The 13488-nt window shown below is 51.4% G+C and overlaps 3 protein-coding genes across 3 annotated transcripts in view; all 3 read left to right on the top strand.

Moving 5' to 3' along the window:
• The window catches only part of LOC113204194 (endothelial lipase), a 14751-nt gene extending 12479 nt beyond the window's left edge, over positions 1 to 2272 (top strand). The window contains exons 2-7 of the mRNA XM_052268249.1: positions 241 to 292; positions 384 to 541; positions 629 to 874; positions 1324 to 1512; positions 1607 to 1766; positions 2128 to 2272. Coding sequence (XP_052124209.1) covers positions 241 to 292; positions 384 to 541; positions 629 to 874; positions 1324 to 1512; positions 1607 to 1766; positions 2128 to 2206 — 884 coding nt within the window. The 3' untranslated portion in view covers positions 2207 to 2272. The remainder of the gene's footprint in view (positions 1 to 240; positions 293 to 383; positions 542 to 628; positions 875 to 1323; positions 1513 to 1606; positions 1767 to 2127) is intronic.
• Positions 2273 to 5376: 3104 nt separating this feature from the next.
• On the top strand, positions 5377 to 7918 carry LOC127749565 (phospholipase A1-like). The gene is made up of 6 exons (XM_052268230.1): positions 5377 to 5539; positions 5655 to 5865; positions 6012 to 6169; positions 6614 to 6865; positions 7056 to 7401; positions 7526 to 7918. Exons 1-6 carry the CDS (start codon positions 5479 to 5481, stop codon positions 7623 to 7625), a joined length of 1128 nt encoding a protein of 375 aa, XP_052124190.1. The 5' UTR covers positions 5377 to 5478; the 3' UTR covers positions 7626 to 7918.
• Positions 7919 to 8745: 827 nt separating this feature from the next.
• On the top strand, positions 8746 to 12980 carry LOC113204141 (inactive pancreatic lipase-related protein 1-like). The gene is made up of 7 exons (XM_026419170.2): positions 8746 to 8893; positions 9100 to 9199; positions 9533 to 9675; positions 10174 to 10419; positions 12016 to 12210; positions 12287 to 12443; positions 12594 to 12980. The coding sequence occupies exons 1-7, from the start codon at positions 8827 to 8829 to the stop codon at positions 12649 to 12651; spliced, it is 966 nt and encodes a 321-aa protein (XP_026274955.2). The 5' UTR covers positions 8746 to 8826; the 3' UTR covers positions 12652 to 12980.
• Positions 12981 to 13488: the final 508 nt, after the last annotated feature.

The following is a 13488-nucleotide window of genomic DNA, read 5'->3' as shown; positions in this document are numbered from 1 at the left end:
GTATTTAGTGGTCGAATTATAAAGCAAAGCAACGTAATGTGTATTTGTTCTATAACCTTCACGCCGCGGATTGCGATTAGTCTATGCAAAGATAAAAGAATAGAATTGAAATCGCACGATGGGCACCGTGGCCGCTGAATGTAAGTGCGCCGTGAGTCGCGAACACGCGTGGACCGGACAGCATAGTCTTGAAGTCTGACTATTAATGCCTCAACTGAAATTACTATTCTGCATTTACAGTTCACTCGAGCGACTCCGACAAACGCCTCGTCAAGTTCTACTTCTACAACAAGTCAGTTTCCTTGTTTAATTTTAAACCTCTTGTTTTTCTATCCTGCGGGCTGACTGCTTTGACGACAAAGACTCTTGTTCTTTCATTCTAGGGACAACGCTGATCAGAAGATTGGCAATCTCATCGACAGTGACCTGGACAAGCAGGACATCCTCGATGCTGGCTTCAACCCTGATTTCCCCACTAAACTGCTTATCCATGGCTTCGCCAATGGGGTTGGGTACGCGTCCATGCAGCTCCCCAAGAATGGTGAGCATCCCTCAAAAACATTGAGTGACATTGGATCTTGATCTCCTCGGGTACGTTCTTTTCTTCTTCTTCCTCTTTACTTTGCAGCCTACTTCAAGGCCAACTCCTCGGTGAACGTGATCGTCCTGGACTGGGAGGTGATGCCCCTCTACCCGGTCTGGGTCTATGACGTGCGCGGTGTGGGGACCCGCCTGGCCGAGACGCTCGACTTCATGGTGGAGAACGGCCTGCTCCGGCTCGACCAGCTGCACATCATCGGCCACAGCCTGGGCGCGCACGTCGCGGGCATCGCGGGCGAGCTCATCAGCTCCGGACGCATCGCGCGCATCACAGGCAAGTATTTATTTGTTTTTCTTTCGTTCAAAGATAATTTGACAGAAGACGAGCACCCGGGTAGCGAGGCCTGCATTATTTCTTGCGCATTTCAAGCGCATTTCAGGCGCATCAATGCCCAGCTCTGCTACCTGGGCACGCGAACCAGGTCGCCACGTGACACGTGCAACCGCAACATGTGAGCGTACATGTGACTATCGCCATTTTACTCATTTGCACACTGGGTCGACGAGAAATGTATAACGACCAAAATGTCGATTACAACCGTCGGGAGGCGAAAATACCGGTCAGACATGTGAGCCGTGCAGTTCGAATATTACACAATCGTGATAAGTTAGTGTCAGTGAGATTTAGAGGAACACCTAATTGAACACTTTCAAGAACAACATGTTGTTGCCGGCTTATTGGTTTGCGGTTTGACTGACGAATCGGATTGCTATTGGCTTCAGGGCTGGACCCCGCCAGGCCACTGTTCAACATGAAGACCATCGAGGGCCGTCTGTCCAAGGACGACGCCGACCTGGTGGACGTGATCCACACCAACGCCGGCGGCCTCGCCGAGATCACGGCTGTCGGCCACATCGACTTCTACCCCAACGGAGGCAAGGTGCAGCCTGGCTGCGCGTGGGATATCACAGGTCAGAACTCATGAGTTTCTTAGGGGGGTTGGGAAATGAAAAGATCATCGTCGAAAATACGGCAAATCGCGACGGTCGTTTTGCCCCGCCACAGGAGCCTGCTCGCACGGTCGCTCATACCAATTGCTGGCCGAGTCCATCGAGAACCCGAAGGCCTTCCCAGCGTGGAAGTGCGAGGACGAGTGGGAAGCGTCGCACCTGCGCTGCGACGTCAGCGACACCTTTGCCTTAATGGGCGAACAAGTGCAGTTCAGGTACGTTTTTACTAAATTTGTATCATTACTATGTTGCAAATGGTAATGAAATAGTTTAAACTAATTCCAAACTGTGTGTAAGAAAATTTTTATCGTCTTTCAATTTCCCTATATACATGTGTGGTAAAATGTGCCTAATGGACACGTATGGGAATTTTCCTATAAACATTTATGGCAAATTACCTATTCGCTTCGGATTTTCCCATACAATCTTCGTGCATAGGAAAACTCCTATACACTTATGAGAATTTTCACGTCCCATGCGACTTATAGAAAATTTCCTATACATGCGTATGGTAAAATTACCAACATTTGTTACAGTACTTGGTTTTAATCGTAATGTTTTGCGTCTTTTTTGCAGCGAGGAGGGCGCCTACTACCTCGAGACCCGAGGGGGCATGACTGGTCCCTTCAGCCTGAGCAGCCTAGACGACGAATAGATAAAAATTTTGTTTACACTGAGATCATCCCATTTCAATAAATGGAAAACTGCAAAGGATTACACATATTTTCTACAACTCATTCTTGCAATTTTAAAATACTCCTTATCCTCTCAAAACAAAAATAACGAAACAACAACTACAACAATTTGTGAATCTATGAATAATTCAAATCGAACTTTGACCCCCTATCTCCCTTACTCGGTCCGACGGCTCAACTTCACGGCCGTACGAATCTTTCTCTCTCACACAATTTCACAAGTTGACCGAAAAGTTCTCGATACGTCGCTCGGTCCGCGCCCAGCAGCGGCCGGTGACACGCGCAAGGCAGATGGGTCGAGAGGCAAACGAGGAACACAGCAAGCATAAAAGCACGGCAATTAAAGGGGGGATTGCGATAGCGATAAGGGATATTGTGCGGGTGTTGTGAAAGCCCCCCCCTCACCTCCTCCGCTTGCCGCCTCTCCCTTCCCCTCCTTAGTTTTCAGATACATTTGCACAGAATGACCCGGAAACGAAGATAGAGCGGTGGCGCAGTAAATAGAATAGGACGTTATAGGATAGCGCACCAGAGCGGGGGGCTCTTTACTTTAGTACGAGCTTTCTACTGATCACTTCCTTGTTTCGGGTTGGTGTGATCGGTGGTGTGGGTGGGAATAAGGAACCCGGATAAGGCGATAGAATGACGTCACCCGCTGGAAAAGGCCCTGTGAGAAAGATACTTAACGTATGCGCGCGGATCTACAACGCTATTAACCGCTTTTCGCCCACCCTCCAGTTTGTCCTTGAAAAAAGTGAAATAATCGAAGAGACAAAAACAACAAAAGAGACACTCATCTTACATCGATAAAATTACGCATACAAGGTGTTACCAGATATTTTAAAACAAACATTTTTAAGGTGGATAGAGAGTTCGCTAAACGCGAGCGTGATTCTCATGTCATGCGTGATTTTCACGCCCGGCGTGATGATAGCTGATGCTGATGGATGATTGGCTGGTGAAGCTTACAAAGAGTGAAGCGTACAAAGCGTGGAAATCACACTTTGTTTCGTGAACCCTGTATCCACGCTTAAATGTCAATTTTTGGAAATTTCAAAGAAGTGTTTGTTGTTGTTGGTTTTGGGGTATAGAAGCCCTATCATGGCCATTAGGCCGGGCTGGGCTGGGCGGGGCGGGGGCCACTGTCATCAGCCGCTCCACTTGCTGGGCCCGCCAATTCGTTGGTGATTTATGGCCACCACTTCGGCCACCGCACCGCGCACCGCGGCCCTAGAGCCCTAATCCCGAGGGGACAACGGCGGCTTAATCTGCACGGGAGGTAGCGGTAGCGCCCGGCGGCGGACGGCAGGCCGTCGCTAAGTGGCAATTATTCGGGCGACGCGTTTAGTGACACGGGCCAGGCGGCCAGCCTGTCTAATTGTCACGACACTTTTGAGGAGTGTGGCGTCTCACCGCACTGAGAGAAATGTTTCGTTGCAGCCATCCAAATTGTGATACCCACGACCAAATTTTGTTCGGTCAGTTCGGCTTAGTCACAGGCATCAAAATTTTAGTTGCTGTAACCGAAATTTTGGTTGTTGTAACAAAAAGTTTAGTTGTTGCGACCAAAATTTTGATGGCCATGATAAATCCGGAATGATCGAACAATTTTTGGTGGCTGCAACGAAACATTTCTCTTAGCGCAGGGCGCCACGAGTTGTGACAATAAGAATTTGTAACGCACGGGGGGGGGGGGGCGGCCTTACATGGAAGGTAGATTCACCGAACAGAGCAAAAGATGGAGAGGGTGGAATGCGCTCCAGCGCTCCGCCACGGCGCAGCGGCGAGGGTCAGTCCGCTCGTTACCACTCCTTGCACCCCGCCGGCGAGAGGCCCGCTAAAGTCACACGCCATTTAAAACGACAAACAGTTTTACCGACCGCAGCGGCGCGGTGGGACGCACCTTCTTTTTTGTCCACCGAGATTAAGGCAGACTTTACATGGGCTTTGCGGGTGAAGCGTCGCCGCGCGCGCGCCCACCCGCGTGCCAAAAGTCCATGCGACCGCGACTATAATCGGTCGACATCAGGGCAGCAACGGCCGAAGGGCAATCGATGGTGTTTACACTAGTGCAGACTCACGACAGCATCCCCCTTCTGCCCTGCGCTCTCTACTTGTGGGCGCGGCACGGGATTTATATTTTGCAAAAATTGTCGGCGGCTTCGCCTTGCTGATGTCAGCACACAGATTAGAGGAAAAAAATGCTTTGAATTGATGCTGGCGTGCTGGGCCGGCAGCCTGGGAAGGCACACGCTTTCCGTGTCGTGACTGCGGCCGCAGGCGGCGCCGCCACGCGCGAGAAATTAAGATTTAGACACATATTTGGTGACACCAACCTATGATGACGCAAAGAGCAGAGGGGCAAGGCGCCGTCAACTGGTATGAAGGGAGGGAGTGTTGCCCGCGCAGAGGACTTCCCAAAAGAAGAAATCAGCAGTAGGGGAGACTAACGCGTCCCTCCACACGAAAACAGAACGAAGGAAAACCAACAAAAGGGGCAGGGATAAAAGGAGACCTCCACGCACGAGATGATCCGTATCAATACTATCAAACTTCTAACTACACCCTCTGAAAGGGCAAGGTACACTGATTATACCTTGCGTAGAATTCGTTTGGCGAAAGGATTTGGCTGCTTTGTAAGCCTACGAAGGAATTTCTTTGCATTACAAAGGAAATCATTCGTTATTGGTTCGCAATTATAATGCAGCCACAATCGTTCGCAAGTATTCTACAAGTATTCTACAGCGCTGTAGATAGAACACTGTGAAAATGACGCGCTGCAGATAGAACGTTGGTGTTAGGACACGTCGAGTGTGTGGTGGTGGTGGTTCCCACATTCCTATAAGCATACTACGAAAAAAAGGCTTCGTGCGTCATAGGAATCCTCCATTTTTTGCACGCCTGCAAAGCTATGCTTTTCACCTGAATAGTGAAGATTTCATCGTACTTTATAGCATCGTGTCCATACCTGGCGACAGTCATGTCGGTAACGACACGGCATTTCATTTCAGAATGGGCACATATCCACTCTAGGTCGAACATAGAGTTCAAGAATATTCCCGAATCCTCTTGTTGTTAATAGCCTCCCTTGAATGTACCCCTTTGCAGAGATAAATGCGGATTGGGATTACCAGTCGACAGATAAGATACGTTTCCCTCATATAAAACGGAACCCCTCTGCCAATAGCGGCATAGCCTCACTCGTGAACCAGAGTACCAAACAGTCGTAGAGATGGCGAAGTCCCTGAGCGTCCTCGTCTTCGGGGTGGCCGTGCTGTCGCAGCTCAGCTCAGGTGAGGGTCGACTCGGACGCTGTCGCAGGGGCCCTTTTGGAAAAGGACGCTGGACCTCAACCTCATGGTATTGAAATGGGGTATTGGTATTAAAATCGTCGTAACGCCCCCGCAGCCGCCGTGGTCGACCAGCACAAGCTTGCCGCCGTGCAGAAGAAGTACGCCCACCTGCAGGTGGAGATCGACGAGTGGCACCGCCTGGGTCACCCCAGCACGCTGCACTTCAACGAGGGCGATGCAGGCGCCCACATCACCGAAATACCCCTTCTCGGCGGCATCCTGACGCCTGACTACACGGGCAACACCTTCTTCTACTTGTACACCAGGTAAGGAGTGTGGGCAAGTAGCGCCTTTGGCTCGGCTGGTGCGAGAGTATGATTCAATCCGGCATGAATTGTGATAAGTCTGGCCGAAGTGAGGGAACCACACGGTTTTTCTATGACGCCCGACTAACCCAAGTGTGCTTTGGCAGGAACAACCCCAACGGTACCCTGGTCGGTGTAGACGGCACTTCCCCGACTGCCAAGGACTTCTTGGAAGCTGGTTTCAGCGCGGGTCGCCCCACTAAGATCGTAACTCACGGCTTCGGCAACAACATCGGGAGTCCCGTCTTCCAGTACCTCATTCCAGGTAGGATAAGTGATAAGTGTGTATGGGTTTAAGATGCAGTTTTTAAACGAGTTTGTTGTACATTTTGTGGAGGGATAAGATTTACTTTAGGGCCTTTGTGCTTTAATGGTCTTTGTTTCCTTCAATATAATACAAAGTTGTTTGTGCATTTTGTAGAGGGATGAGATTTACATTTAGGGCCTTTGTGCTTTAATGGTGTTTGTTTCCTACAACAAATGGTGTAAACGTTGTAGGGTTTTACAAATTTTAAATAAGAAGGATCGTCACAAGGTTTATCTTAAGGTTGAGGCAAGCGCCTGGTAGATAGGCAATGCTATGCACTCGTCCAAGGGGTGTGGCCTACCCTGAGACTCGCAGGCGACCATCTGGTCAGAGTGTGTACAAAGTAGTCAGCGTTGGAGAGACACAGAGATTCATCCGGTAATGTGTCTCGTCCGTCAACAGACCTCCTCGACAACGACGACTTCAACGTGATCGCCGTGGACTGGGGCAACCTCTGCAAAATGCCGTTCTACATCGAGTCCCGCAACCACGTCGGCGGAGTAGGTGCGCGGGTCGCCTTGGCCGTGGACGAGCTGGTGGCCAACGGCGGCCTCAACCTGATCGACGTGCACTGCATGGGCCACAGCCTGGGCGCGCACGTCTGCGCCAACACCGGCAAGAACGTGAAGAGCGGCAAGCTCCGCAGGATCACTGGTAAGCGACGCTAATTCAAACGCCCATAGAAATCTTAATGTCCGAAGTTTTTCTCCAAAAATTGGAAGCTTTGTCAGAAAAAAATGTTTTAAAAAAATGAAAAAGTAAAGTTTTAGGTAAAATTCCAAACGTTTTGAAAAAAAATTCTCAAAGACTTATTTTGGGGAAATCATAATTTGTGCTTGCGTAGGAATGGACCCCGCCATGCCGCTGTTCCTCGTCCTCAGGGACGATCGCCTCGCCAAGACGGACGCCGAGCTCGTGGACGTGATCCACTCGTGCTCCGGCCTGCTCGGCATCGTGGACGCCATCGGCCACGTCGACTTCTACCCCAACGGCGGCACGCGGCCCCAGCCCGGCTGCGGCCTCGACCTGACCGGCTCCTGCAGCCACTCACGCTCCTTCATCTACATGGCCGAGTCCGCGCTCGAGCCCGAGTCCTTCCCCGCGCACGAGTGCGAATCGGACACGGCCGCCCGGCTGGGCGAGTGCTCCGAGGACGTCGAGGGCAACATGGGCCTGCGCCTCCAGTACAAGTGAGTCGGGGACACTGTTTATTAAATGTGTGTGGGACACTTTCCTCGCGGCCGTCCTATTTTGACATATCAATATTTACATGCCAGTGCTTTAACACATATTCTTTGAAATTCTTTCGTGCAGCCCCGACGGCCCGGGCACCTACTACCTGCAGACAGCCAGCTCCCCGCCGTACGACTTCCAGGCTCACATGCGTTCGGAAGAGGCCAGGAAGAACAACTAGTTGAGCAACTTAAGACAAGCCCCCACCACACCTCAGACGCTGGTTCATCTGAGGTTTACACTACTTAACTCTCTTCAAGTTACCACAGAATCGACGGCTCTAGGACTGATGTGATTGTGATACGTACAACGTACACTCCGAACTGTACATAGCTTAGAGAAATGTTAGCTATTTTGTATTTTTTGTACCGCATACCCAACCTTAGTTTTAAATTCTCATTCTGATAGTTGTGATAAACTTTCTCATGAGGCCCCTGTTGCATGCATTGAAAGAAAATAAAGTCTATGGACGTATTTTATGAGTTTTAAGCAAAAACCCTTCATTTCTGCGTGTTTCGCACGAGACATATCAGTCAAGTATAGTCAAGTATCGCTGTATGGCACAACAACCGAACTAACTCAATTTTGAAAGCACTAAATTTTTATATTGATGAAAGAGACAAAGACAAACATTTTATGACTCCGGGTTGTCGAGTGGATCACATAAGGGATCGAAGAACGCTCGTATTTCTCAGATTCTTTCGGTCAATTACGCGAGCTCGGCGCCTGCAAGTCGCAGGGTAGGCCACCCTGCTGTACATGGCGGCCATGCACGCAAGATGTTGCCTACCTACCAGGCGTTAAGAGAACGTGCAGAGGCTAAACTTGACAGGTTCGTAGCGGCGAACGACGGCTGATTTCTGGATGATCCTTAAGCGTTGCGGTTGGACACACTGACTTCCAGAGGTATGGGCAGCCATAGTCATGCACAACATTAAGTCAGCACAGTATTGTCCATTATGCCCAAATTTGAGTATTGTTATGTACAATTTTTAAATAGTTATGCATGACTTTTTGAGCAAAACTTTGGCTGCTTAAAATACTGCATGCTTATGAAAAACACAGTAAGGGTTTAGTGTGTTGATGCAATATGAACTTCTGGTTCAATCATCTTGTCACACCGCATCTGCGTCGCTCGAACAGGCGGACTGCCCTGGCTTCCTAAACTAACTTTTGTTTAACTGTCAACTGTGTCGACCTTTTTTAAAAAGGGGCGAGGGGATCAATACAGCCGGATGCAGCCCTATATCACATTCGCATGATATGTGCAACTGAATTAATCTCTGGCTGTCCGCCCCCAGGTGTCGTCCACGATAAGACCAGACGAAGTACAAAAGGCCCCCGTGCCTCTGGCCTGTCGTTAGTCTGACAGGGCGTGTGACATGGCTTCTACCCACGCCGTGGTGTTACTGGTCCTCGGACTCGCCAGCGTCGTGTGCGCCGACACAGGTATAGTCAGAAACCCGACCCGGGAAGTAGTGGCTTTTCCCGACGTGATGTTTCCGACGAAAGTGATGGCTTTGATTTGACGTTTACGACATCTCGCTCTATTACTTGTGCTCGGCAGCCCAAATGCCCTAACCAGAGGTGCTATTAAACACTTAGGAAATCAATACGAAGACCGCGTGCGAAGAGTTTACTGTTCTGTCACACAGAGGAAGGCGAGTTACAAAAATGGCCGCTACTTCCTCATCAAGAAGAAATGGTCCTCGCGGCGGACGTCCAGAGCGCTGTCAAATTCTACTTGATCACTGAGTGAGTTTTTGATTTACGCCCTGATACGCCTTTGTGATGGGGCGCTGTGGGCGATGGGAACGTTCATTAAAGAAAAGGTTGAAGCTTCGAAAAAATGTGTAATTTGAAACCGGTGTTTGACGTCAGAGCATGTGTGAGACGCTTCTGGTGACGCGCGTCCACAGGGCTGCATCCAGATCTGGACTGAATTGACAATAAACTTGCAACCTATTCTCAACGCCATTAACATGTGGTAGAGACCAGTCCTGCCGAACATTACCCACCAATAAAAGTGTCGAGAAGGTTTGATTGGAAGAGATTTGAAGGACGTGCTCGCGTTGCCTGCCACCACAGTGCTCAGCCCGACGGGGTGCGCGTGGACCTGGACAGGGAGGCCCTGCTCGCCGAGGGCTTCAACGCATCGCGACCCTCCGTCGTGATCGTCCACGGCTACGGACACGACATTCGGGCGGATCTGTTCGCCAAGGTGGCCGGAGGTGAGCCAGAGATAAACGTGCCACTACACGTGAGTCGTGAATATTGAATATATTTAAAGTCTCGCGACACTTTGGGACACGTGAGAAGAGACAGTTTTGCCCACACGGTTGTCGTCAGAGGTCCAGACACCCTCCGGTTAAAACGGCCGAACACTCGCCTTCTTTTAAATTATTTTGCTTTGCCGCTTGTCCTGGTGTAATCTTTAATTCAAATGAATCCGGCCATGGGACCCATGGCTATCCTTTCCTGAAGCAGCTTTTGTTTTACTTTTTTTTATGTGCGAACTAGCATAATTCTTTAGAGCTCATGACGTTGCGCAAAAGTTATTTTCAGTGCACTCTGATTTCATTTGGAGTCGTAAAACGAAATAACTGCGACGCGGAAGCTTAAACTTTTCCCGTTAGAATCCACCAGCTTGTCCTTCTGGTCCTTCTCGGCTTAAGAGAAAAGAAAACGTAAGTAAGAAGTATTATAAAGTGCGTCCTTGAATCTTGCAGCGTACCTGCAGGCCGACTACCCCACCAACGTCCTGGGCGTGGACTGGGGGGAGTTGTGCCCCAAGCCCAAGTACATCGCCGCGCGGAGCCGGGTGGCCGCGGTGGGGGCCAGGGTGGCCGACCTGCTGGACTTGTTGCTGTCGAGCGGGCTGGGCAGCGCGGACCGCCTGCACCTCGTCGGCCACAGCCTGGGCGCGCACGTCGTAGGCAACGCGGCCAAGCGCACCAGGGTGGCCAGGATAACAGGTACTCGTCACCGTGCGTCCGAGGGTGAAACGACCCCAACCAGAATACTGTACCCCGGCAGTGCGTCGAATTCCCCCTCGGATTACTCCTGGAATACCTCCGTTTAGACCTTCCGCGTCTAGCACAAAAATGATAAGGCCTAAAGGCACGGTGACAGCGCACCTCGCCACCTCGCCTCGTGCATATGGTTGAGAAATCGACGAATTGGCAGCCCACGCCCTAAAAACCTTGGACCAAGTTCAAGTTCATTCTACTTGAACCTTGATTTTTCAAGGACATAACACTTGATTCAAGTGATGTGTCCTTAAAAAATTCAAAGATCAAGTACAAAGTACCAGGTCCAAGAACTCAGTTTTGGGGGGCATTCGATCCCAGAATGCCTTGGTGTACCGTTACTGACAATGAGCACCCCCAAATTAACAGGGTACAGTTCAACGGACCCCACAGCCGCCAGATGGTGGTGTAGATATCGTGCGTTGCCCCGCCGGCGGGGGCGCGGGCAGATGACGCACTTCTTGAGGAAAGGAGACTACGGCCCGGCGACGGTCAGGGCCAAGGTGGCTCCCGCCCGCCCTACCCCGCCGTCCCTCGTACGAATAAAGGTGACCCCTGAGGGGGAGCAGGGGGGAGGGGGGGGGTCGAGACGGGATGAGACTGGATGAGACTGGACAGTTTCGTCGGGGTGGGCGGGGCGAGTAACCAACCAGTCCAGCGGTAGAGGAGAGGATCCGAATGACGTCCAGATTTTGGCGCCGGACGCATGCCTGAGTAGATCCGAATCAAACTAAAACAAAAAATAGGGAAAATTGAAATAATTACAGAATCTCTATTTTTCCATGACGCTTGAGCCGCAGGGCGAGGATCGCCTCCATACTTCTCGCACACTTATGCCGGACAGGCCCGAGTGGCGCCGGGCGAGCGGGCCCCACGGACACACTTTGCGTGCGCGAGGTGGCGGGGCACGGCGCGGCCGATAACTGGACCGTAGGTCAGGCCTCTCACCGCTGCACAGCGCGGCCATCCCGCAGGCGTCACGACATTCTCTCTCTCTCTCTCTCTCTCTCTCTCTCTCTCTCTCTCTCTCTCTCTCTCTCCTGTCGCTCTCCCCGGACTGTCAATCACTTCCATCCTCTCTCTCTCTCTCTCCCTCTCCACTCCGCTGATCCTGACCCCTGCTTGTTCTACTACGTCTGGGGAGGAAGGACAAAGCTGATGAGGGAAAAAAATTATCGGGTTGTGTGTTTGCCTACCCTCACTTCGCGACCTCGACCCACTGTCCGGCATGAGAAGAGGGGGCTGGAGAGAAGGAGAAAGAACATTTTAATAAGCAGTCTCTCTCTGTCTCTCCTTTGTGCTGTACTAAACGCGCCTCTATCTCCTGCGGTTGATCCACACGGATCCACAGGTCTAGCAGGATTAGGGTAATGGGGATATGACAGGGCACGGGTGCGATGGACGCTACAGATAAGGTTTAAATCCCCCTTTTTATTTCGCGCCTCTGCGTTACAATAAGTTTTCTTGGAAATGACACGGCAGAAAACATGCTGACTCTTTGTTTCTTTTAATTCATTTTGGTTAACGCAATATCATCATCAGGCCTGGACCCAGCACAGCCCTTGTTCTTCAACTCCTCGGCTGACCGCCTCGGCGCCTCTGACGCCGACCTGGTGGACGTGGTGCACACGTGCGTCGGACTCCTGGGGTACCGGAGGCCCCTCGGCCACGTGGACTTCTACCCCAACGGGGGGACGATCTCCCAGCCGGGCTGCGGCATCGTCAAGGATCGACTGGGTGAGCACGGACGCACTTCATCCCCACATGATTGAGTGCCTATACCTAACCGATGGGGCCCTCCCTTCGTTCGCAGGAAGTTGCAGTCACCTCCGTTCGTACGAGCTCTTCGCCGAGTCTATTGTGAATCCCGAGGCGTTCCCTGCCACGCAGTGTGGCTCGCTGAAGGACGCCCTTCGAAGCAAGTGCTCGGCTCCGGGCACGGCCAATATGGGACAGACGTTGCGGTTCACGTAAGTCCAAAAATGCGACGAATAAACAACAGTTTGATCTGTTGCAAAAATGCAAAAACTGCTTAAAAACAAATGTCGCGTGCAGTTTGAGTGCATGTTTCTAGTATTTGTGGTCTTGTACTAAACGGGGCATATCCCGTCCGCCCGCAGTGAGCCCGGCCTGTACTCTCTGCAGACGAGAGGTTCTTCACCCTTCAGCCTGGGCTAAGACATGACATTTCGCCATTTGGCCGCTTTTGGACGGGTTCTACCAGACCGGTGTGGACGGCAACATAAAAAAAGAGCTAACGGCCCGGACACCGGACATGGTCCGATCGAGCAGACCAACACGACCCAACATCTCAGTCGGTGGACAAGCTCGACTTCGAGGGATCGTCACTGGCACCGATAGGGGTGGTTTGTACACCCCCACATTGCATAACAACCCACCACATCCTCGCCAATCATCATGACTGTAGAGCTGCTCATGAAATAACTACAGTTCGCCATTGCCGCAACCGAGTAAATCAATAAACAAAGTATCTAACTCTGAATAAATCCCACCTCGCCTTAGTGTTTGTGTGTATCGGTGTGTAGTTAGAATATTATGCTGACAGCGCAGTCCGCAACGCGGTCGTAAACTAAGAGTTACAGGAAGCACGTTTCGTGACCACAGTTAGACCGACTTCCATCTCGACTTCCACACGTGGGGACCACGGATGCCATCGGGTCCATGGTTCAATAATTTAATTATAAGCCCGCGCGACTCCTCCGCTTCACGGTATTAAAACCGCCGATTGACGGCTGTCTCCAAACAACCAACTTGACCGGGCGGCCCGCCGGGCTTGCAGGGCGTATGCCGCGAAGCCGCCGCCGTGCTGCTCCCGCGGACGCAGCCCGAGCATCTCGCGCGCTTCCTATTCAGCGCGCTCGAGCAAAATTTTGCGCCAGCCGCGGGCACAGGTCGGGAAACTATTTCAGAGACATCCGGCAGGTCGGCGGTCCAGCCCGCCACATACTTCATCGCGTCGTGACATCCCCCCGAGTCATTGTTTATACCCCCTCC

Source organism: Frankliniella occidentalis, unplaced genomic scaffold (genome assembly GCF_000697945.3).
Source record: "Frankliniella occidentalis isolate FOCC.00 unplaced genomic scaffold, Focc_3.1 Scaffold4, whole genome shotgun sequence".
NCBI classification, from domain to species: Eukaryota; Metazoa; Arthropoda; class Insecta; order Thysanoptera; family Thripidae; genus Frankliniella; species Frankliniella occidentalis.
Note: the sequence above shows the minus strand (reverse complement) of the source record. Positions and strands in the feature narration are given on the sequence as shown.

Coding starts and splice junctions, on each gene's coding strand:
- LOC127749565 (XM_052268230.1), top strand. CDS start 5,479: ATGGCGAAGTCCCTGAGCGTCCTCGTCTTCGGGGTGGCCGTGCTGTCG. Junction 5,540..5,654: donor GCTGTCGCAGCTCAGCTCAG/GTGAGGGTCGAC, acceptor ACGCCCCCGCAG/CCGCCGTGGTCGACCAGCAC. Junction 7,402..7,525: donor GGCCTGCGCCTCCAGTACAA/GTGAGTCGGGGA, acceptor TCTTTCGTGCAG/CCCCGACGGCCCGGGCACCT.
- LOC113204141 (XM_026419170.2), top strand. CDS start 8,827: ATGGCTTCTACCCACGCCGTGGTGTTACTGGTCCTCGGACTCGCCAGC. Junction 9,676..10,173: donor GTTCGCCAAGGTGGCCGGAG/GTGAGCCAGAGA, acceptor TGAATCTTGCAG/CGTACCTGCAGGCCGACTAC. Junction 12,211..12,286: donor CATCGTCAAGGATCGACTGG/GTGAGCACGGAC, acceptor CTTCGTTCGCAG/GAAGTTGCAGTCACCTCCGT.